This window comes from Lepisma saccharinum, chromosome 25, assembly GCF_977018435.1.
Source record: "Lepisma saccharinum chromosome 25, izLepSacc3.1, whole genome shotgun sequence".
In the NCBI taxonomy this organism is placed as follows: Eukaryota; Metazoa; Arthropoda; class Insecta; order Zygentoma; family Lepismatidae; genus Lepisma; species Lepisma saccharinum.
The window spans coordinates 7,755,984-7,779,684 of NC_139253.1; the positions used below are offsets into that span (position 1 = coordinate 7,755,984).

The 23,701-nt window shown below is 41.2% G+C and overlaps 1 protein-coding gene across 1 annotated transcript in view; it reads right to left on the minus strand.

Moving 5' to 3' along the window:
* Positions 1 to 517: 517 nt before the first annotated feature.
* Positions 518 to 23,701, minus strand: part of LOC145978540 (endothelin-converting enzyme homolog) — a 172,640-nt gene continuing 149,456 nt past the window's right edge. Inside the window, exons 17-20 of the mRNA XM_083111199.1 lie at positions 12,638 to 12,705; positions 9,920 to 10,050; positions 4,021 to 4,185; positions 518 to 800 (exon numbers count right to left, since the gene is read on the minus strand). Coding sequence (XP_082967325.1) covers positions 627 to 800; positions 4,021 to 4,185; positions 9,920 to 10,050; positions 12,638 to 12,705 — 538 coding nt within the window. The 3' untranslated portion in view covers positions 518 to 626. The remainder of the gene's footprint in view (positions 801 to 4,020; positions 4,186 to 9,919; positions 10,051 to 12,637; positions 12,706 to 23,701) is intronic.

A 23,701-nucleotide genomic window follows, 5' to 3' on the forward strand; every position in this document is an offset into this window, starting at 1 on the left:
TAAACATTGAAATACTTCAATTTTACAACAGTAAAAGTAAAGTAAAGTAAAGCTTTTTACCACGCCATGAAGGCGTAATGGGGGTGTCGAGTTAGGGCCCCATATTTTCTTGATCTCGGCTGAAGCTGGGGGTGATGTGATCAGCACCACGCCCTTGGCCGCCTTTACCCCACAGAGTTTCCTCCAGGTACCCATTTTATACGACTCTGGGTGGACGCCGGACCCGATTGAACAGGTGGAAAAAGTCCCGGTTCTCTCCCGCCGGGGATCGAACCCGGGTCTTTCAAACACAGTCGCTTTAATTTTATCATATGGCTTAGAGAGCGTTTTCAGAAAGTTTTGTAAGGGGTAGAGGCCATTAATGAAAGTAGAATAATAGAAATAATAATAATAATAATTACAACTGTTATAAATGTTATTATACAATAACTAATTACTAAAGTAATTAAATAAACAAATTTTATTCGAATTTATTATAATTATTTATTTATTCAATCTATTCGATCCACAAGCTGACTGCATATCCAGCCCAACACACACACACACACACAAAGAGAGAGAGAGATATAGAAAGAGAAAGAGAGAGAAGGATAGAGTGTTCGCTTGAGAGAATTGTGTTGCTGGTTTCACCATATTTGGCACTTCTTGTGCGGGTTCATGAATTTCCCAACAGGGCACTTCCATGCCTCGGCGAATTCCGGAGAGTTGGAGAGTGCCCCCCACACCCTGACCATGTTGGGGCTGTGCTCGTCTTTTAGATCATCCTTCAGGACTAGGGGAGTCGAGTGCTCACACCACAGCTGAAGGAAACATACAAAAAAATAAACATCGTAATTTAGAAGTCATAAACAGGGCAGTGGTATCACAAGCTTATAATAAAAAGATGTGAAATTGCATTGAAAGCAGGTAAATGCGTGGTAAAGACACACACACGCATAAACATAGCAATTCGCACTATCAGGTCCACCAATGATGATGCTAGCCGTTCCTAGTACAGTCTTGGAGAAGAGGTAATTTTAACTCGTCTCCGCATTGGGCTCACTCGTCTCACACGTCAGTTTCTGCAAGGGCTGGACCTTCCGCGGTGCCGTGTCTGTAGCGTTGTTTTAAGTGTTCGGTACATCCTTATGGAAAGTGCAGATTTCCACACTCCTTGTCATCCATGTTGGGAGATGATGGCAGGGCTTTAAATAATATTTCTTTTTGAGAAGAGCGGGTTTGTCCCACTGTCTGTGAGGACGTTATTAGTGTCTCCTCGTAGGCGTAACTTGGCGGGACAAGGGGAGCACTTGCCCCCAAATTTTACATTTTTAAGTTTACGATACTTTTGTTAACCACCTGGAACCTGGGGGAAAAGTATTGAAGAGTATATTTTTATTATTTCACAAATGTAAGCTATTTAACAAAATACATCTGGACGTTATTTTTGTGGGATGGAAAACTTATCAATTCTGGCTCCTGAAGTTAAGGCCCAAGTTTGATTCTAACCCTACAAGTTAGTCCCAGGTTTGATTCTACCCCCAAAGTTAAGTTCCGAGCTTGATTCTACCTCTCAAAGTTAAGTTCCAAGATTGATTCTACCCCCCAAAGTTAAGTTCCAAGCTTCATTCTACCTCCCAAAGTTAAGTTCCAAGATTGATTCTACCCCCCAGTTAAGTTCCAAGATTGATTCTACCCTCCAAAAAATTAAGTTCCAAGATTGATTCTACCTCCCAAAGTTAAGTTCCAAGATTGATTCTACCCCCCTCCTCAAAAGTTAAGTTCCAAGCTTCATTCTACCTCCCAAAGTTAAGTTCCAAGATTGATTCTACCCCCCAAGTTAAGTTCCAAGATTGATTCTACCTCCCAAAGTTAAGTTCCAAGATTGATTCTACCCCCCAGTTAAGTTCCAAGATTGATTCTACCCTCCAAAAAATTAAGTTCCAAGATTGATTCTACCCTACAAAAAATTAAGTTGCAAGCTTCATTCTACCTCCCAAAGTTAAGTTCCAAGCTTGATTCTACCCCCCAGTTAAGTTCCAAGATTGACTCTATCCCCCAAAATTAAGTTCAAAGCTTCATTCTACACCCCAAAGTTAAGTTCCAAGCTTCATTCTACCTCCCAAAGTTAAGTTCCAAGATTGATTCTACACCCCAAAGTTAAGTTCCAAGCTTGATTCTATCCCCCAAAATTAAGTTCAAAGCTTCATTCTACCTCCCAAAGTTAAGTTCCAAGATTGATTCTACCCCCCTCCTCAAAAGTTAAGTTCCAAGCTTCATTCTACCTCCCAAAGTTAAGTTCCAAGATTGATTCTACCCCCCAAGTTAAGTTCCAAGATTGATTCTACCCCCGAAAATTAACTTCCAAGATTGATTCTGCTCCTCCCCTAAAAGTTAAGTTTCCAGGTCGATTTTACCCCCTAAAGTTAGGACTGAAGTTACGCCCATGTATCTCCTTACCCTTTTAATGCGTTGTGTTTGTCCTGTGCGTTTGCAAATTAACAGGCAGACTGTTAAAAGTTAACAGTAGAGTCAGTGGCGTGCCCAAGTGGGGGTGCGTGGGGTTCATAACCCCCCTTCCATCCTTTGGACCAGTATTCATAAAAAAAGGTCAAAGGCAGAATATGATGTCAAAATGAGTAAGTCGTAAATTTTGCGGTAGGCATTAAATGCAGAAAATGTGGACATTAAAATTAAGTGTTTGAGTACAAAAATAACGTATCGAAACATTGGAAGTACTTAGGATATTAATATAGACACCACAAAATGAAACAATATGCACTAACATTAATAGACGTACGAACTACAGAGAGCCCAAAATGTGTCATTTGACACAAGTGTGTATAATTCTTGGACAAAGTACCACATTGAAGTGCACTTTCGGTGCATCAAAATACTCAGAAATGCATCATAAGATATACTTTCATCAACTTCCGTTCCGTGTGATGCACTAAAATGCATCATTTGAACAGACCAGACATCAAAATATCACGTTTAACCGTGTCAATTGTTGTGCCAAATGTGCATGTAATGATTTGATGCATTTTTAAATTTTTGTTATTCCAGACAGTTGTTAACTGTGTATTAACATTTACTAGTATTCTTGGTCGATATCGGTACATTACATTACGCTCTATTTTATATAAGGTACCTGAACCCAATATGGCCTAGAACCCAATATGGCCTATTTGCTGTTCCCAAGTAGTTACATGGTTATTCAACAAATGACATTAATATGTCTTTTAGACTGTCCAAATGACGTGATTGAACCTGTTGGCTGTAGGTGTAGTACAGCAACTTGAAGACAATGAAGCGAAATAGTTGAACCTCGTGATTGTGTTCTACGTGTTCTAATATTGCATAGTCGAGTTATTATTTACTACATCTTCCAAATGATAGGTGTTCATATCTCTAGAACATGATAGCTCATAATTTGTACTTAACAATAATGTACTTAGTTTAGAATTTAATCTTAATCTAAAATACAGTTTGTAACGAATAGAACACTGTATAAGGTGTACTCAATATGGCCTACATAGGAGTATATCGTGAAAGACATGTGCAAATGTGACATTTGTTCCTCTTATGTTCACGTAGTGTGTGTGGAACTCACTAAGGATTTGCGCAGACTGTGATGTGCTAATCCATGGTCTTCTGGCAACAAATTGTCACATGTCACTCCCTTGTTTATTGGTTTGTAAACAATGTTATTTCTTTGTGCAAATCTCATACGGCATTATGTAAATAAAAATGTAAGTGTATCAATATACTTATCTACCATAAAAACAACATACTTGCAATTTCTGTTGCATATTTTGATGTGAAATATAAAATATATGGCCTAAACGTAACTTTTTCATAAAATCTTCCCTGGACCCATGTTATTATTTGGAATTGACTCCAATTTTCAGTAAAAGCCCAAAAATGTTCCCCCCTTTTGAATCTTGCCACTAGTTTTATCTTTCTGACTTTGTACACCACTAACAACGATCGCAAACCTTAGGTAAGCCACATTGGGTTCAGGCACCTTACATTACTCACATTGGAGAAGCTGAGAAAGAAGAGCTGCTCATGTGTGAATTCCTCCAAGCCTGGAAGTTTGAGTTCCTCACCATTTCTTCCCCTGAACTTCTTGTAAGCTCTGAATGCTTCTCGCAGTCCGCCGTTGTCGGCAATGTTCTCCCCGAGAGTCAAACTCCCGTCCACCTGTACAATACAATAATTGCATTATTATTATTATTTTTAATTTTCTGTTCTCTGCAAAAACAATATATATACAGGGCTCGAAAAATCCCGGTCGCCAGTTCGCCATGGCGACTAAAAATTTCAGCCTGGCGACTGTGATCTTTTGCTGTAATATGTATGAAATTTTGATGATTCTAAGTTCAATTGCAGTTAGCAAATTAATTTTCTTTTATCAACGTTGTGAACATTCCATAGTCAGTAACAATTTCTTACCCTTTGTTTTCTATTTCCTGCTTTCTCAATTAATTTAGCGATGTTTTGAATACCGTGATGCTCAGCATCTTATACAGTGTGTTTCAAAAGTCCACAACCCAAACTTTGGAAATATATATCATGAAAACCGTAAGAAAAAATTTCACCGGGTTTTCTGCATTATAAAGCCTCATCCATTGATATATTTGTCAATGCTTAAAATTATCAATTCACTCCGTACAGAAAATTATATAAATTAATAACTGACGGAAAGCAGCATTCAATTTTTTCCAGAAATGAACTTCTGAGTAAGAAAAATATGTAAGAAATCATCGAAGGGTCATAATTAGACATTTGATAACTGATGCTATGTCAGTCTGTCATTTGCGACCAATATTGGTCATGTGCAACATTTCATGAATTTTTGACTGGCGATTTTATGGGTTGAGTGAAAAGTGCCATTTTTAGGACATATCTCCGTATATGGCAACACTAGCAGGTCGAAATATTGCCAACAGTTGCATGCAGCATGTGTCTATATATTTACGTGAAAAATCGTAAATCAAGATTTTGTGCCGAAATTGGACTCTTGAGAGAATCCTAGGCTGCTCCTGGTTACATTGAATTCTCTTCACTCACTTTCACCGCTACTGTGCCTGTGTTATTAATTGATTCAGCATGGCATATTCATTGGAGCAGTGCGTGTGCATTGCTGAAGAGTATTTTACTACTCATTCTTACACTCATGTGCAAGAGGTTTTCCAATAAAAATGCCCTGCTTCTGCTGTACCTCACAAAGCAACTGTTTTACATCCAGTCAAACACCAACAAATGATCCCTTCAAATTTTTTCAAGAGTTGGTATTTATTGTTGAAAATCAGTTCTCACATGTTTTCAGCAAATTAACAATGTTTTTATTTAAAATAATGTAATTGCTTTTATGTAGATAAATGCTAACATAAATTTATGAACCCAGTGATAGCCTACAGGATTAGTTTAGTGCAGAAAACCCGGTGAAAATATCTCTTAACGATTTCTGATGCAGATTTTCAAAGTTTGGATTGCGCGACTTTTGAAACATACTGTAGTATGCACAATTGCTAGTAGGTGGTTTCCTGGCGCCTGATTTTCAGAGCTGGCGCCTAGCTTTGAGGTAAATTTTTCGAGCACTGTATATATATATACGGACTTACAGCCTTTATTCTACCACACATAATTCAGCCTTAGTACATACAGTGATAGAAACTGAAAACAGGTGCGGACGTCCATTAGCAAACAAGAACAAACAAGTGTACATGTGTCCAGGTGGAAACGACTGATGATGTTTCCGTACAACAGGGTGTTCCAACTCACTGGTTCACAGTGACTTAGTAACGTGTATGACCTCTACGTGCATTGTGAAGTACCCTGACACGTTGAGGCATCCCTGCTATGAGTGCATGAATGGCATCCTGGGAAAGAAGGTCCCATTTCATCTGGGCAATGTGAATGAGGTCCTGCAGTCTTTCGGGAGGCTGTGGATGACGACAAATGGCAGTTCTCAACAACTTCTACACATGTTCGATGCGGTTCATATCATAGGTGGCCAGTTCATGCGGTGAATATCAGCCTCGCGCAGAACGTTCGGTACCGGTGCTCCGCGATGTGGGCGTACATTATCGTCCACCAACACAAATCCATTGCCATACTGGGCACGAAATGGTTTCACGAAGTGGCGAATGACGTCCTCCCTCGTATAGAAATGAGCGGTATCCGACGACTATACATGATGCCTGCCCAAAACATGACTCCACAACCGCCAAATGCATGGACTTCCTGCACATGCTGGTACTTCCCGCCACGTTGTTTTTGTCTCCAAACCCGTGTTTGTCGTGTATCAGGGTGCAGTGCTATCCGTGTTTTGTCGGTAAACATCACATGACGTCATTCTTGCAAACCCCATCTGAGATGCTGGAGGGCACATCTTCGTCTCTCCCCCCGATGGCGATTCTATAGGGGCACACATCGCACAGGCCTGTAAGACCCTAAGTGTACACTATGCAGCCGATTGCTAACTGTTTGGCTCAATACGTGGATGCGAGATGCTCGCACGAGCTCACTTCGTACTTCACGAGCAGTCGCCGTAGGTCGCCTACGTGCCGTTATGTGGATATGATGCTGGTCCTGCCGTGGTGTTGTCACTCTTGGGCGGCCACTCCTCCGTAGGTCACACACGCTGTTGGTCTCCCTGAACCGTTTCCACATTTTGAAGACTGCCCCTTGCATAACCCCAAAAAGGCGCGCTACCTCCGCCTGTGTACGACCTCCCTGCAGTAATGCCACTATTCTGGTTCGATCAAACTGAGAAATGGACATTGTGAAAGATTGTTCGTCATTAGACTCTTTCACTGCTCCATAGACACCTCTCTTTACCGACTGAGTCAATGGCACGGGTGCACGGCCAGAAGAACGTCAGTTGCCTTGGAATGCAACTACGCATGCTATATATCTGTCTGCTGCCATTCTCGTGTTTTCGTCAACCTTTGGCACCGTCCCGATTACATCCATTGCTTAATATAACAATATTCCAAACATTTTGTGAGAAGTGTGTGTGTATGTGTGTGTGTGTGTATATATATATATATATATGATCTTATCTTTAGTTGTGTGAGTCAAGATACTGCAGTCAAGTCAAATCACTTTGCGAAGATTGTGGCCGCTTTGTAACTGGTGGTTTTATGGCAAGTTCACTTACTCAGAGCCCTATGGAATCCGTTCTAAATAATGGATTGCGGTGATGACGTAACGACGGTAAGAGGTGAATGTAGCCATCGAAATAAATTTCAAATCTGTGCGCTAGTGTTGCAATATACAGTTGGGAAAATATACCAGAAACTGAAACCACGAAACCGACTGCACGAATGAGCATTTCCCGAAGTAAGATCCTTTCTCCTTTACAAGCAATAAACCCATGTTCAGTTTCGCGCTTCAGATAAAATGAATATATACTAACGAGTAGCTACATAGCCTATTGTACATAACGTGCAGTAAAAACTATTGCCTGATGTTTAAAACGAGCAATAATATTTTTTTTCTGTTCCATTATGTCACAATATAAACACCAAATGTAATAAAATTATTACAATGCAATTTGATGAAGTTTAGTAAATCACTCTATGAATTTCTTGTCCCGCAGTGTATGGCTTTGTAACTTCAAGTTTCCGTTCAACCGTTTGAAGGCGCTGGTGGCTACCGTATCTTCTTTTCCACAGGCTGTGGTAAACATGCTTACCTAGAGATTTTTCTGGAACGGGTGTTTAATATTTGTCCTGTCGTTCCGTCGCTTGACGTGGCTTCACATTCATGTGATGCGTTCACTTTACCGCTAACACATCATAGCACACAAAAACGTGAAGCGTAACCTTGGATACGGGCCGGTGCTGATGAAGACAATGGGGAAGCGAAAGCTGACGGTAATGAAAATAGTTCAATTTTTCACCAACAGCAGGAAATGTGGCGCTGAAATCTTGTGTACAGTGAACAACATCCTGCTGCTGAATCATTGACCACGCTGTCTTACGCTTCCGCAGGGTCGTTCTCGTTGACAGTGCGCATATTGAACACTGCTGTACTGACATAAATAAAAGGTAAAGTTTTTTGCACATCCCACTTCACCTTGTTATTTCGGCGCCACATTTCCACCTGGTGGTGAAAATGTGAACTTATTTTCATCACCATTCGCTTCCCCATTGTGTCCATAACCTCTGTACAAAATTTTATCTTAATCCGTTGCTTCAAACGGACTCCATAGGGCTCTGCGTAGGAGATTTTTATTTCTGACCACCCTGTATTTATAAATGAAAACAATGAATATTGTTATCATACGTAGAGGTTTAGAATATGTTTGGTAGTTTTTAAACGCTTTCTGGGTAAAGACGAATACAAAGAGCGTTTGCCGACAATGAAATGCCAGAGATCTTAAGCGCTTTTTGAGGAGAATGGAGAACGTTAAGAAATTAGAATGAAAATAGTAAGATATTGGTTCAACTACAAGAGAAACGACGCATTCTACATGTCTACATTGACAAGGGATTGCAGGCTGCTCCTATACTGACAAGGGATCTAAAAAATCCGTCATTGACAAAGGATAAATACATCCAGCTTTTAAACACCCAGCTTCCATGATGCCAGTGTGAAGGAAAACTAATAAAGGTTTTCAAAAACACACCAGCTTCCACGATGCTGCCAGTCCTAAGGCTGGATAAAGTGTGACGGGAAGCTATTTACACTTTGTGTCGCAGATGACGGTGTCGCAACTGTCATGGAATATATTTTCCATACAGTGTCGCAGATGATGGCAGAAATGCTAGTGTCGCATACGACGGTGTCGCAAAAGTCGTGGATCCCAGAAAACAATGAAATGCATAATGTCTGTAGCTCCGACTAAATATTTAAGTTCATCATCGAGAAGATGTACGAAGGTGCATGTAGAAACACATCAAATGATGCAGTAAAGTGCATCTCAACATAGAAAGAAATACTAACTTTCATGTGATGCAGTTTGGCGTTACCTTTACAAGGGATACACAAAAATGCATCAAACTGTAAACCTGATTCTTGCAAAGGTCAGTGCACTTTAATACATCAAAACATACGTTTCTGGTGCATCAAATAGATTTGATGCATTTACTAAAAATTCTAGCATTGAGTCGCAGCGCCCACCGGCAGTTTCCGCCATTCAACGGACATCGCTGTGTGCCGTGTTGCCAGGTAGCGAGAAGAGCTGAATAAAAATCTGTATAAAATCGGTTTCGCAATGTGAATTGACAGTGATAATGCATTTTAAAAACAGATGCAAAGAGCTTCAAAACAAAACCAATATTGTATTTGTAGGACTACCCAAAACCAAGACAAAGTTGTTTGGCAAGATTGAAAATAAGGTTGTTGTTTTTTTAGAAATTTTGAAAACCTGAAAATTAATAATTGTGTTAAAAACCTTTCTGCCTGCATACTACTAAAATTTCATAACGATTGGATAACCAAACTTTTATTTACAGAATTTCAAAGATGGCGATCCTTTGCAAAACTAAAAAAAGGCCCATTTTTTGTTCTCACGACGATATACAATAGAAAGCATAATCGAAAAAAGGGCTAGCATAGATTTAACGCAAAATTGAAGAAGCTAAATTTTGATTAACTCGTTTTTATGTAGGTGTACTGGTTAATTTTTAAGTGGAGTCTAAACTCGAGTATCTATAATTTTTAATCCGATAGTAGTGTTCTGTGTACGTGGAAGGGAGGTTGAAATTTGGTATGTAGAAAGCCTCACCCCATACACACCTTTTATTTGTTGAAAAATGATATCTGCCTCTTTGGACTGACCCTGACAATGGGAAGATATAATGTAATCAATGTTTTGTTTCACAGGAATTAAGTAAATATAGTCACCTGCAAAAATAAGTTGAGGGAAATAATCTGCAACGTAAAAAAAATATGTGCAAAAGTGTATGAAACGCTAACTTACTGCAGTGTCAATCACCGGCACGATGTACTCGTTGTACTGCTTGACGAAACACTCTGTCCGACTTTTGTACTCTTCAATCGTTTTGTTGCTCCACCATTGTCGCACGTTACCATGCATGTCGTACAGACGACCTGCAAACAGAGACAATGTACAGTCATCAGCTAAGAAAATGGAACATTTTTATTGCTGGTGAGTGTATGTATATATTACATGCATATCAGTATTCGGAACCTAACCTTAACACTTAGGCGCCATTTGCATAGGCGGATCCAGAATTATTTTCTGGGAGAGGTACAGAGTATGCAGAAGACCAGAATTAGTATATAACATTGACAAAGTTGGTGAGAGACTCGCTTTCCGTTAAGAAAATGGACTTTCATTTTAAAGTAGATGGCCTGAAGATCCGGATTTCAAATTATCCGATCCGTTTCGGATGCAACGGATAATACGGATATCCGTACAATCCGAATAATTCGGAAACCCGGATATGAGACCAATACGGTTATTCCTATTCAGGTAATCTGTGTATTCTGATCGTGATCGCTATTTACTACTTCAAGTTCAGTAAGTTATTCTGATAAGAATGTTTTCTAAAATTAAGGAAATGAAATAATTACCAAATAACGGATCGGGACACCAAACTGAGAATGTTATAGGTCTAAACTGTACCTCATTTACTTTTTTTTTTTTTTACGGCACAAAGCTTTTGTGCATTTATACTGAACTTACGGATGTCTGTTCTTGGCCAAAGAGTTAAACATTTAAAAAATATGCCGAGAATCCGTAAAACGGATCAGACAGACAGAACCGGATTAAGACTAAATTGGGCCTGATGCTTGAAATCTTTGGTGAACAATAAACACGACGACGTTATAGATACGTCACAGCGCAAAGAATAATAGTAACTGTATAATAAGTAACGCTGTGTCTAGGCGTCCGAAATTAATCCATGTCACTCAAATAAATTAAACTTCTTATAATTCAACTTGATCACTCTATTTCAAAAACCGAGCCCGAACTTCCAAGTCAAGACAAAAGACACTCGTAATTGCCATGGCAACAGCTCTTAACAAGATAAGTATATACATGTTAGTCACTATCCTGACATTATCAGTGATAGGTAAATTACAGAAATTAATATTGAAGAACAATAAACATTTGCACAAGAGAAAAGATAATTAATAACAATAAATATTTATAAGAAGTTTAATTTATTTGAGTGACATGGATAATATGTTAGAAATATAAGTATTAGTTTGCAAAGACTTCCTTTTTCTTAGTGCAAACTTAACTTTGATTTTCATTTGGTTTGAACAACGAAGAGAGATATTACCCCATACCCTGAGAGGCATCACGTGTATGCTTTCGAGTCTTTCATGTGAACTTATTATTTGCTCTGGTAGTTAAATCATGTTCTTTTGACTAATGAACGTGTCAAACTGTATAATAAGTAACGCTGTGTCTAGGCGTCCGAAATTGGGGCTCCAAATTTCATTCTAAGATTTATTTTCGGGTTAATATAGCAAAAGAAAACTGTTTAGCTTTCGGAAAATTCTCGCCTGTTTTCATGTGGGCCTATTTCAGGAATGGGCCTAATGCTGCAGCATCAATAGCACCCACCTTCATTCGGCCCTGCAGACAGATTCCATGAAGGATTTGTAGAGATTCCGAACAGAAGAAATACGAACATGACAAATACGAGAATGTGCGGAGAGCATATTCAGCAAAGAGTGGAAGCTGAGAATTTACTTTCTGGGGTAAAACTGTCATAAACATCTCAAAGACATAGATATGTCTGCCTTGTCTCAATTACAGTAAACTTAAGTATATTCTCTCTCGCCCCTTTTTGAAGGCCTCCCCAATAGCGTAGTGATTGATTGTAATAAAAACATCGTAGATGCCATTTCCGGTGGCACACTTTCCGGTTCCGGTTAGCTTTTTTGTGCTAAACTTTGTTTTATTCTTCGAATACCTGGAAGGAAATCATGGGACGATTCCATATTGTGTTCCTCGAGCATATATTTTTGTTTATTGGGACATAACGATATTATTACTCCTTCCGTTTGGGAGAGGCACGTGATCCTGTGCTCCTACAGGTAAATTCGCCAATGACCATTTGGCTCCTAATGAATTAAATCTAGTCGTAACTTAAAAATTAGGCGCCAAACTGAAAACTTATTCGCTAAATTACAGAAGAAAAAACTCCAATATGTGAAACACAAATATTAATTTTCGCTTTGGTAGGGATTAACAATGACTTATTACAAAATGTTTATTACAAACCAGTACAAAAAGTAGGAAGAGTGCATATTTTAAATGCATACTTCGTCAACACCTCTTTTATGAATATCAAAAGGTTTTAGTAAAATTTAAATTCTCAAAAGGTACAAGTGATACTATGTTATTTAGCTTTATAGAAATATTTCATGACAAAATTTATTGTGCATGCATTTTATCCTACATTTATTATAGAGATATAATACAACTCATACCTACAGATACAAGTCGAGTAGAACTGCTTGACTTCCCAAAGTTCACATATCTTATTTATATTGTTATTTGGGTAAAACGCACACTTATTTTATATTGACACTACTAGAAATAATGCACCTGGAGTTTTAAAAGAAGAAACATCTAGTGAGAACAATTTATCACATTTATTGAAAACAATAGATCACTTAGTCTGAACCAATCAAGAGTAAATGAATATGGACTTACCATTATTGTCAAACCCATGGGTGAGTTCATGACCAAGTACTGTACCTATTGCGCCATAATTCAAGGCTCTGAAAGAAAAAATCAGCCATTGCTACATTTGACTGTAAATTAGTTTTAACTGTACAATACGTTGTGACACTGTCAAACATTATTTTATGTATTAACATTAACATTATTGTAAACATTTGTGTATATTATTAACACTATCTTTGTGTACTTTATGTTCAGCATAAATGGGTCTTCGGTCCTGTGATGGACAAGTAAAGAAATGAAATGAAATAAAAGCACATGTATTCATTTCAGTACTTCCTCTGTCAATACATATTTATATTTTAATATCTGCAACTAGAATATTTCACTGGAAGTCCAAGGTTTTAGTGAGCGTTCCTTTAACAATTTCATCCAATCACCACTCATCTTCATCTTCGCGATTTGCCAGAAATGGCAGAAAAGCGACGTAAAGTAATCAAAATGCAGTACGGCAATAACATGTCTTGTCACTTGAATCATTGATGTTGCTCAAGTTCATTTATTATAAAATTTATTGACAGAAATATAAAATACTTCGTGTACGTTCATAAGTTCATGTTAAAATATAAGAATGTTTGAACATATTGACTGTAATGAAAACTAGCTGTATTCCTACAAAGTCATCGAACATATTGTTTGTTCACGTTATGATATAGTGTGGTGTATTTTCTGTGTAAATACTTTCATGTTCCAATGCAATTATCAACATTTTTTATATAGTCTATGTCTATTGCAACCTATTATTAGTTCAATACGTAAACGATTATTACATTGTAATACTTTTATTGGTCTTGAAAACTTATGTCTAATGAGTTGAGATCCAATTATTGTTCCCTCCCACACACAGAATCGATTCTAAACTTTCTCTGGTTTAGAACTGTACTTCTTTTTCAACTGAGACTCATGAAGGTGATCTCTTTATAGCTGTACTATGTATAAAGTCATAACGTTACACAAGAATAACAATTTTCTGTGATATTTTGGTATTTGTAATTGTTTTAACATACAAAGATTATACATAATATTTTCTATTTTCAGGAAATTACAACCATATCTTGACTGTGTTGGGTGGTGTATTTGGTAAGTACTTTTATTTATTTGTTACTAACTTGAAGGAAACATTTATTTATTATGATGATCAGTTACCGAAGTAATGAAATATATATCAAGAAATGAGGGACGAAGTGAATTTCATAATGATGTTTTGACACATGCTGTGGTTACTATATTATGTCTTGAGATGTATACGCTTCTTATGCATAGTCGAATGTTCAGGGACGTCGTTAGGGGGGCGGGGGAGGGGGGCACTGGCCCCAGCAAACGTCTACGTGGCCCCGTCAAATGTGTTAATACTTTGATGGCAAATATTGCAAAATTGTTATTCAGTAAATTTTGCTTATAGTAGTTTGAAACAATGTTCTTAAATTTTACGCGGCATGAACCCCAAAGCAAACCTTGTCTTTCTTATCCTTATTTTCATATTCCTACTTCTTGCCTGTCGAAAACAGATGCAAGGGCTGGAGCTCCGGTTAATGGTATTTATTGCCCGTCCCGTTAAGGGAACTTGGAAGTCTTTCGAAAATGCACTTTCCCTCCTACCAGGTCAAAATTCGGCCCGATTGACTGATAAGTGGTAACAGATGTCCCTCGGGATGGAAATCACTCTTTCCGGAAATCTTTGGAATCGGTTTTCGTTCCTGTCTCAGATTACGGAGACAGTTATAGTGTGGTGCGTGTGATACAAGTTGTATGGTAGAACTTCAGGGGAGGGGAGAAAGGCTGCCGCTAAGACATGGCTATAATGAAGAATAATTCACCCCTCATTGGTCAGTGGCGTGAATGTAAGTTCTCTTTAAATTTAAGTTTAGCGTCCGTCCGTCTGTCTGTCTCTCTCTCTCTCTCTCTCTCTCTCTCTCTCTCTCTCATACTGCGACGGCAACTCCCGTCGAATCGCGTGTGATATCTCCGCTATGGAAACCACTAGCTTGGAAATGAATTCACTTTAGTTTCTAAACAGCTCGCGGCGCCAGGGCGGCAACTGCTGAAACACATGGCTATATATAAATACGGAATTGATACAATCTTTAAACTGATCCGGAAAAAGGTTCATGGATCCTTTTTAAACTCAGCTAGAAAAAAGGTTCCCGGACCGTATATAAATTCAAGCGGAAAAAAGGTTCCTGGACCCTATTTAAATTCATCCGGAAAAATGTTCCATGACCAATTGAAATACTTCACAGATGAAAAGGTCCTGGATGTAGTGGGTTTCGCAGCCCTTGGGCGCCTGGCGGCGGGTCGGTTTGCCTCCGACGGTCATACATACATACACAGAAAAACACACACACACACACACACACACACACACACATATATATTTATATATATATATACGAGGGGCGTTCAAGTCAATCGGGGACTTATTTTTTTTCCAGGTTTAAATAGACGCCTAGGCTGGAGGTTTCGTATGCAGTAGGAACTGGCAACTGTGTGCTATTACTGGTAGGCGGCGCTTATTTCCCGCGCTTCTGCATAGACCGTTATTCAAGATGGCGGACAACAGTGTGGACGTCTACATGGAACAGCGTGTGGCGATGAAGTTTTTTAGTGAACGAGGACAGAAAACCTGCTGAAATTTACAGAAGACTTCAGGCTCAGTACGGTAATGAGACACTCTGTCGCAGTAAGACATTTGAATTGTGTAAGCGCTTCAAAGATGGCCGTATCTTTATTACTGACGATCCCGGTTGTGGTGGATCACAGCCCACGCCAGTCATTCCTGGGAACATTCAGCGCGTGGAGCAGCTGATCCTGGACAATCGTCGCATAACCTGTCGTGAAATTGCAAGCATCAATACTATACTATCAACAGTGAGTATTACTGCAGTGTTCTGCGTGATGTGCATAAGAGTTTATGGAAGAAATGTCCGGGTTTCATCATAAAGGGTGTTCTCTTTTTGCAAGACAATGCACGACAGCATACCGCTCAACGCACATTCCAAACATTCCAGGAAAACGGCTGGGAGATATTACCACACCCCCATATAGTCCTGACTTAGCGCCAAGTGATTTTCACCTGTTTGGACCCCTGAAGAAATTCCTTGGAGGAAAACATTTCAACACTGATGATGAAGTGAAGAATGCTGTCCTACAATGGTTCCGACGTAATGATAAATCTTTCTATGCCGAAGCATTCCAGGCGTTAGTTAAACGCTGGGATAAGTGTATAACTGTAGCAGGAGGTTATGTGGAAAAATAAATCCAGTTACCACACTTTGAAATTTGTTCTTCTATTTGTTTTAAAAAAAAGTCCCCGATTGACTTGAACGACCCTCGTATATATATATATATATATATATATATATATATATATATATATATATATATGCATTGTGCGTATATGTATATATATACAGGGTGTACCAAAAAGAATCATCCGATTTTAAACAATAATATCTTTTCTGTCTTTTCAGATATGCGAGTGAACAACGTACCGTCGGAAAGAAGAATATCTCAAGTTTTACACGGTGAACGCCCACTTCAGTTCTGGTGAAAATGGCATCTGGACAACAGAAAGCGTTTTGTGTACTACGTTTCGCGCAGTGCGAGTCAGTGATAACTGTTCAGCGTGACTTTCGTACTAGGTATGGTGTGGACCCTCCTACTGCACAGAGCATTAGACGGAAAATCACCGGGCCGCCCCCGAGTGTCCGACGCAGACGTCGAGCGCGTCCGTCAATGTTTTACACGCAGTCCGCAGAAATCCGTTCGTCGTGCAGGTCGACAGCTCAACATGTCCCCGATGTCCGCCTGGCGTGTGTTGCGTCGTCGTTTACACATGAAACCATACATAATTCAGCTACTACAAGCTCTTTGTGAAGGCGACAAGGAACTACTTATGGAGTTTTGTAATTTCATTCTTGGCAAGATTGAAGACGATGACAGTTTTGTTCAACGCTTAGTGTTTAGTGACGAGGCAACCTTCCATTTGAGTGGAAAGGTCAACCGCCATAATGTGAGAATATGGGGAACGGAACAACCACATGAAGTTGTACAACATGAGAGGGACTCTCCAAAATTGAATATGTTTTGTGCAGTTTCCCGAACCAAGGTGTACGGTCCATTTTTCATGGCAGAGAACACTGTGACGGGAATAACCTACCTTGATATGCTTGAGTACTATCTTTTCCCACAGTTGGAGACTGATTCGAATGACTTCATCTACCAACAGGATGGGGCACCGCCACGCTGGCATCGGGAAGTGCGCGGATTTTTAAATCGAAAAATTCCACAACGATGGATCGGTCGCACTGGACCAAATGATGCAGCGTTACATTACTGGCCTCCAAGGTCACCTGACCTGACTTTCTGTGATTATTTCTTGTGAGGGTTTCTAAAAGACTCCGTTTATGTGCCTCCGTTACCAAGAACAATGAATGAACTGAGACATCGCATAACAGCAGCTGTGGAAGCTGTAACTGAAGACATGCTAGCTGCAGTTTGGGAACAATTTGAATACCGTATGGACATATGCCGTGTATCTCACGGGGGGCATATTGAACACCTATGAAGAGGCAACAAAAACTTTTTGAGTTTCACTTTCATGGGCAAAAAAAAATATTTGTATATGTTTATTTGTTTCAGATATATAGACTTGCCAAATTGGATGATTCTTTTTGATACATGATTGATTGATTTAAAATTGTTTGGTTGCGTCGGCACTTAAGGCCATTTTGCACCCTTCTATGTATACGGTGAAATAGCCCCTTATCTAAAATTCTGACTGGAAACTTAAAAAGGGATGTAAATAGCCCCTTGGGAAAAACTAAAAGTGCAAGGTTGTAAAAAGACCTGCACGAGACAAACACAACATATTAAAAAGTCAGAACAAACAAACTAAAAGCCTCCTTACAGACGGTGGAAGAGTCCAGCTCTTCGTAAAAAACTAAAAACATTTGATAAAATGCTGCTGTCATCACCCAAGAGGGATGACAAACAGCCGGAAAGGTTAAAAGCCTGCCGGAGGTAAGCAAGATCGACACATTCAACGAGAATGTGTCGAATGCTTAAAATAACATTACAAACACGACATAACGGAGGGTCCAGCCCTTGTAGCAAGTGACTATGCGTAAGACGGCTGTGTCCTAGACGCATGCGGGTTAGAATGACTTCTTCTCGCCGAGAGGGGCGGGACGAGGAACACCAAGCACTGTGGTGGGCTTAATAGCGTGAAGCTTGTTCCCCATTTCCGTATCCCACTCGGCCTGCCAAATGTCAAGAAGGCGACAACGGAACACGTTCTGCAGGTCGCTAGCTGGCAAAAGGTGGACGAGAACATCGCCGTCTGCATCAGCAGACTTTGCGGCAGCGTCAGCTGTTTCGTTCCCATGAATGCCCACGTGGCTAGGGACCCAACAGAAGTGTACATCGGCATTGGCAGATAAGGACACAAGCCGTCTGAATATGCGTTGCGCTACCGGATGCCGGGAATACGGCGAATCCAGAGTCTGCAGCACGCTGGTCGAATCACTGCACACAAGGACTTTCTTCAGACCATTGACGTCTGCAAAGTCCAGTGCCTTTAGAATGGCGTACAACTCTTCTGTATAGATGGAACAGGCAGGATGTAGCGAGTAACTGGAACTTTGAGAGTCTAGGACGAAGGCGCAACCAACTGATTCGATTGTCTTGGACCCATCCGTGTAAAACACATTAAAATTGGGGTGCTTAGCACGAAGTTCTAAAAACCGTTGCTGGTATACAACCATTGGTGTTTCTGCTTTTGGAAAGGCAGTCAGAGAAAAATCGATGGAAGGTGCAGGAAACTCCCAGGTCGGGAGAGGCGGAATGAGTGGAGAGACGCCAGGAAGATCACTGTCAACACCAAGTGCTGACAGGATCTCGTCTGCACGAACACCAAATGGTCTGGTGACACTAGGGTGGAGCCGATACCTTGCCAGCCTACCCTCGTCTGAGATGGTGTGAAATGAAGGATGTGAAGGCATCGAGCGAAGATGGAGGAAGTAGTTCATTACCAGCCGCTGTCTTCGCAGAGACAGCGACGGCTCAGATGCCTCTACGTACAAACTGGCGACTGGACTGGTTCGAAAGGCACCAGAGCACACACGTATACCAGCATGGTGGACGGTGTCTAGGATGCGAAGTCTAGATGGGCGGGCAGAAGAATACACAACACATCCATAATCAAGTTTCGACCTGATGAGTGCACGGTACAGTCGAAGCAGTACCGTCCTATCAGCACCCCAAGAAGTATGAGATAAAACACGTAAAAGGTTGAGAACTCGAAGACAAGAGAACTTTAACTGGCGAAGGTGAGGTAGCCATGTTAATTTCTTATCGAAAATGAGGCCCAGGAATCGGACCTCATTCACGAAGCACAGGGGAGATTTCCCCATGTACAGGTCAGGATCGAAATGACATGTACGCTGACGACAAAAGTGAACACACACGGATTTCTCGGATGAGAAGGTGAAACCTGTTTGGGAGGACCACTCAACCAAACGGTTTATCGTCAGTTGGAGTTGACGAGAAGCTGACGCGAGATTCCGTGAGCGACAAAAGATCGTGAGGTCGTCTACATACAGAAGACCATGTACAGGAGAAACAATGCTTGCCATAACACTGTTCACTGCTATGGCAAACAGAGTCACACTTAAAACGCTGCTCTGCGGGACACCGTTCTCTTGCTCGTGAAGATCCGAAAAGGAGTTCCCAACACGTACGCGGAAAAAACGATCTGACAAAAAGTTTTGAATAAAGTACGCCATATGACCACGGACGCCCCAAGAATGGAGCTGCTTTATGATGCCAAAGCGCCACGTTGTATCATATGCCTTTTGGAGGTCAAAGAAAACTGCAACTAAATGTTCCTTGTTGAGGAATGCGTCCTGAATATGTGTTTCCAGCTGAACCAGATGGTCCAGTGTGGAACGGTTGGAGCGAAAACCACATTGAAAATTACTTATCAAGCAGTTTTCCTCCAAAAACCAGGTAAGACGCTTGTTGATCATGCGTTCCATCAACCTGCACACACAGCTAGTTAAGGCAATAGGCCTATAACTCGAGGCTGCGGTGCGTTGTTTACCTGATTTCAGGATGGGAACGATAATTGCTTCTTTCCAGGAGGTAGGGAAAGAGTCCTCCAACCAAAGCCTGTTGAATACCGCCAAAAGGAAATTTTTTGCTCCAATGGGCAAATGTCGAAGCATCTCATAGTGGATCTTGTCCACTCCAGGAGCTGTATTCTTAGAATCTCGAAGCGCCTGATCGAACTCCCGTTCAGTGAATCGAGAGTTGTATGGCTCGGTGTTATGACTTCGAAACACTAGAGGGCGTCGTTCCTGACGGTCCTTCTCACGGCGGAAACGTGGTTCATAATTTTCCGAGCTAGACGCATCAGAAAACTGCGTGGCCAAGATATTAGCTATGTCTCCGGAATCGGTGTATAACGTACCATCGTGCTCCAGAGCGCTCAGAGGAGTAGATGCACCCCCCTGGATGCGACGTACTTTAGTCCAAACGGCTTTCGACGAAGCCTGCTTCGTCAGAGAAGACACGTATTGGACCCAGCACGCCTTCTTACTGGCTCAAATGAGCCGACGGGCACGGGCACTCTTAATGCGGAACTGCTCGAGGTTTGCGGCAGTGTGGTTCCTATTAAATCGATCTAGGGCATGATTGCGGTCCTTGATGGCTGCACTGATCTCCGCAGTCCACCAGGGGACTGGGCGTCGCCTCGCAGTTCCACTGGGATGTGGAATGGAGGTGCGTGCAGCATCATGCACTCGTGACACAAAGATATCTAAGGCGTCGATTGGTGGTAAAGTCGACGCAAGATCGACTTCAAGGTCCACTGCACACTCGAAGGCACCCCAGTCGGCCCGACTGAGATGCCAGTGAGGGTGTTGTTCACGTGAGTGCTGAAGATGTTCCAGAGTAAGAAAGAGTGGGAAGTGATCACTCCCACAGAGATCAGGGTGAACGCTCCAAGATGTGGTAGGAGCAAGGCTGGGACTGCAGAAGGACAAGTCCAACGCAGAGTGTGTGCCTGAGGAAGGACTGAAATATGTGGGAGTCCCATCATTCAGCAACGTTATAGCTGATGCCTCACGGAATTGATCTACAATTTGACCCCGGGGCTCTGTACGAACGGAGCCCCACAAACGATGGTAGGAATTAAAATCGCCCAAAAGAACTACAGGAGGCGGAAGTTGTTCGAATATAGAAAGGAGGTCCTCAAGAGAGAATCGCTCCTCCCTTGTGATGTAGACACAGCACACAGATATTGGCTGTGGTAGATGGACCCGCACGGCGACAGCTAGTAGGGGGGTGGTGAGAAAGATTGGCGTTGAGTGGATGTTATCTCGAACACCGATTGCAACACCACCGTGTGCACGACGACCCTCAGGAAGCTTGTCGGTGCGGTAAAGCGTGTATCCGTTGAGAATCACTGATTCATTTGGACGAGAATGTGTCTCTTGGAGACATATGATGGCAGGGTCAAATTCAGATATTAGAATTTACAGTTCCTCGAGATGCGCACGGAAACAGTTAAGGTTCCATTGGAGACAATAAGCCATAGCTGTAGGTAAGATTGTTACCTTTTAAGGCGTACTCTATTTCTAGGCCCTGTCACCTTGATAAATTCTTCATCCGCGGCTTCGTCCTGTATCATGTCCTCGGGCAAGGACACAGAGGGCGAAGGGGGAGTGGGGGCAGGTGCTTTTAGCGCCCGCCGGGCAGCTTTCAGCTGCGCTTTAAGTCTCAGGGTGGTCGATGCCGCCCTGACTGGAGAGCTACTGGACATCAGAAAGTATTCTTTACTGTGTACCTGCTTGAACTTCTTTTCTGTGGAGCGAGGAGTGGTTGCTGGTTTCCTTGAAGCAAGTCGAGCTACTACGGGAAGCGTTGTTGTTTGCGTGGACACGCCGCTGGTTTGTACACCTACACTGCGATGGGTAAGAGCAGCTGCAGCAACTGTAGCGAATGGCACAGGTAAACTGGTGCGTATGCTTTCACGGAGACGTTGTTTTGCTTCACCAACAGAGATTTTCTCTGTGACGACCAACTCTCTGATTTTCTTCTCTTGTTGGAAAGAGGGGCAGTCACGATGCCAGACTGGGTGCTCGCCTTGAAAGTTAATGCATTTGGGACCTGAAGAACAAGGTTCGGTCCCATGATCAGGCAGACTACACTTACCACAAAGGGCGGTAGTGGCCTTGCAGGAAGGCTGAGTGTGCCCAAAGTGCTGGCATTTGAAACACCGCATCGGATTAGGGATGTACGGCCGGACTTTCAGTCTCAAATATCCAGCCCGTACCCTATCTGGGAGAGTGGTCGTTTGGAAGGTCAAAATAATGGAAGCAGTTGGAACAAGTTCTCCGGACTTTCGTGTCTTGATTCGCTGCACTGCGGTGACATGTTGGTCTGAGAGTGCTTCAAGAATCTCTTCCTCCTCAGCATTTAGCAGATCCCAGTGGCGAATCACACCTTTACTACTGTTAAGTTGACGATGCGGTTCAACATTAACAGGTAAGTCGCCCAAAGATCTTAACTTTAAAAGGTTGTTGGTCTGGCGATCTGTGCTGGTCTGGATAAGTAGACTCCCGTTTCGCAGCTTTTTTATTTCTGGTACGTCTGAACCAGCGGCGTAGTCTAGCTGTTTCTTGATCAGAAACGGTGACAAGTCCTTTAATGTAGCAGATCCATGTTTCTTGGTTGTTGCAGATTCATCGGTACTCTCGGTCTTCTGCATAATACTAATTACAAGATAACGTGGCACGTTACTTGCCTTTTCCAACAATTGAAGCGGGCTCGAAGGCCGCGCTCGTTTTGGGAGTTTCCCCCCGTTTGAGTTGTTTTTTGTACCCATATACAAAAATGATTTTAAGTGGAGGGTCCATAAATTGTCGCCTCGACATGCCCTCTATGCCGAGGAAGGCCTACCCCCAAAAATGGAGGCTACTCGAGGACCAAACCGAAATCCCCGAGGTCACGTTCGACTGCACCTACCCCTGCAGCCAACACTGTCCCATCGGCACGTGCAACTCACACCTTGGGATAGGGTTTTTTTATCGAGGTTGTCTCCTCTAGCAGGACCCTTAGTTATAGGGAGGTCAAAGATATGGAGATGAATGACGTGATAGAATGGTGAAAACGTGAGATATGGATGTGAAGAATGAGTGAAATGATGAGATGGAAATGGCCTCCCTATCTTAGTTATACGGAGGTCAAAGATATGGAGATGAATGACGTGATGGAATGGTGAAAACGTGAGATATGGATGCGAAAAATGGGTGAAATGATGAGATGAAAATGGCCTCTCTACTAAGCCCCTTCGCCCCGTCAAGGCAGTCCTACATGGAGGGGTCTTTTTGATACACCCTGTATATATATATATATATATATATATATATATATATATATATATATATATATATGTGTGTGTGTGTGTATACTTATAAGTGACGTTGTTTTTTGTTAATTTTCTTAATGGTTTGATAGAGAAAATTCTGACATTTTGTCCCCACCAAACTGATCAACCTAGCTACGACACTGCGAATGTTCAACGTCAAGTTTTTCTAAGTTGCTAATTACTCAACTCATGGTTCTCTAAATATTCCTTGAAATTTGTTAAAGAAAGTTTATGTAACGAGAAAATTATCATCCAAAACAGCGAAAATTAAATGTACATAAACACCATATTCATCTTCATTCTATTTGGAGTGTTGGCAAGGTTGGTAAAACATCAACTGACAGCCATTTTCTGACAGCAGAAAATGGCAACATACCCACGAGCGTATGTTTTTAGAATGTTAAAGAATGGCTATAGCGTTCCGGAAATAGAATGTAACGTTCATATACAAGGGCGCCAGCAAGATTTTTTTCTCAGGGGGCAGTCTCAGAAACTTTTATTATTATCATTATTATTATTATTATTAATAATAATTATAATATTGCTATTATTGTTTATATTTTTGTTATTATTATTATTATTATTACATTATTATTGCTACT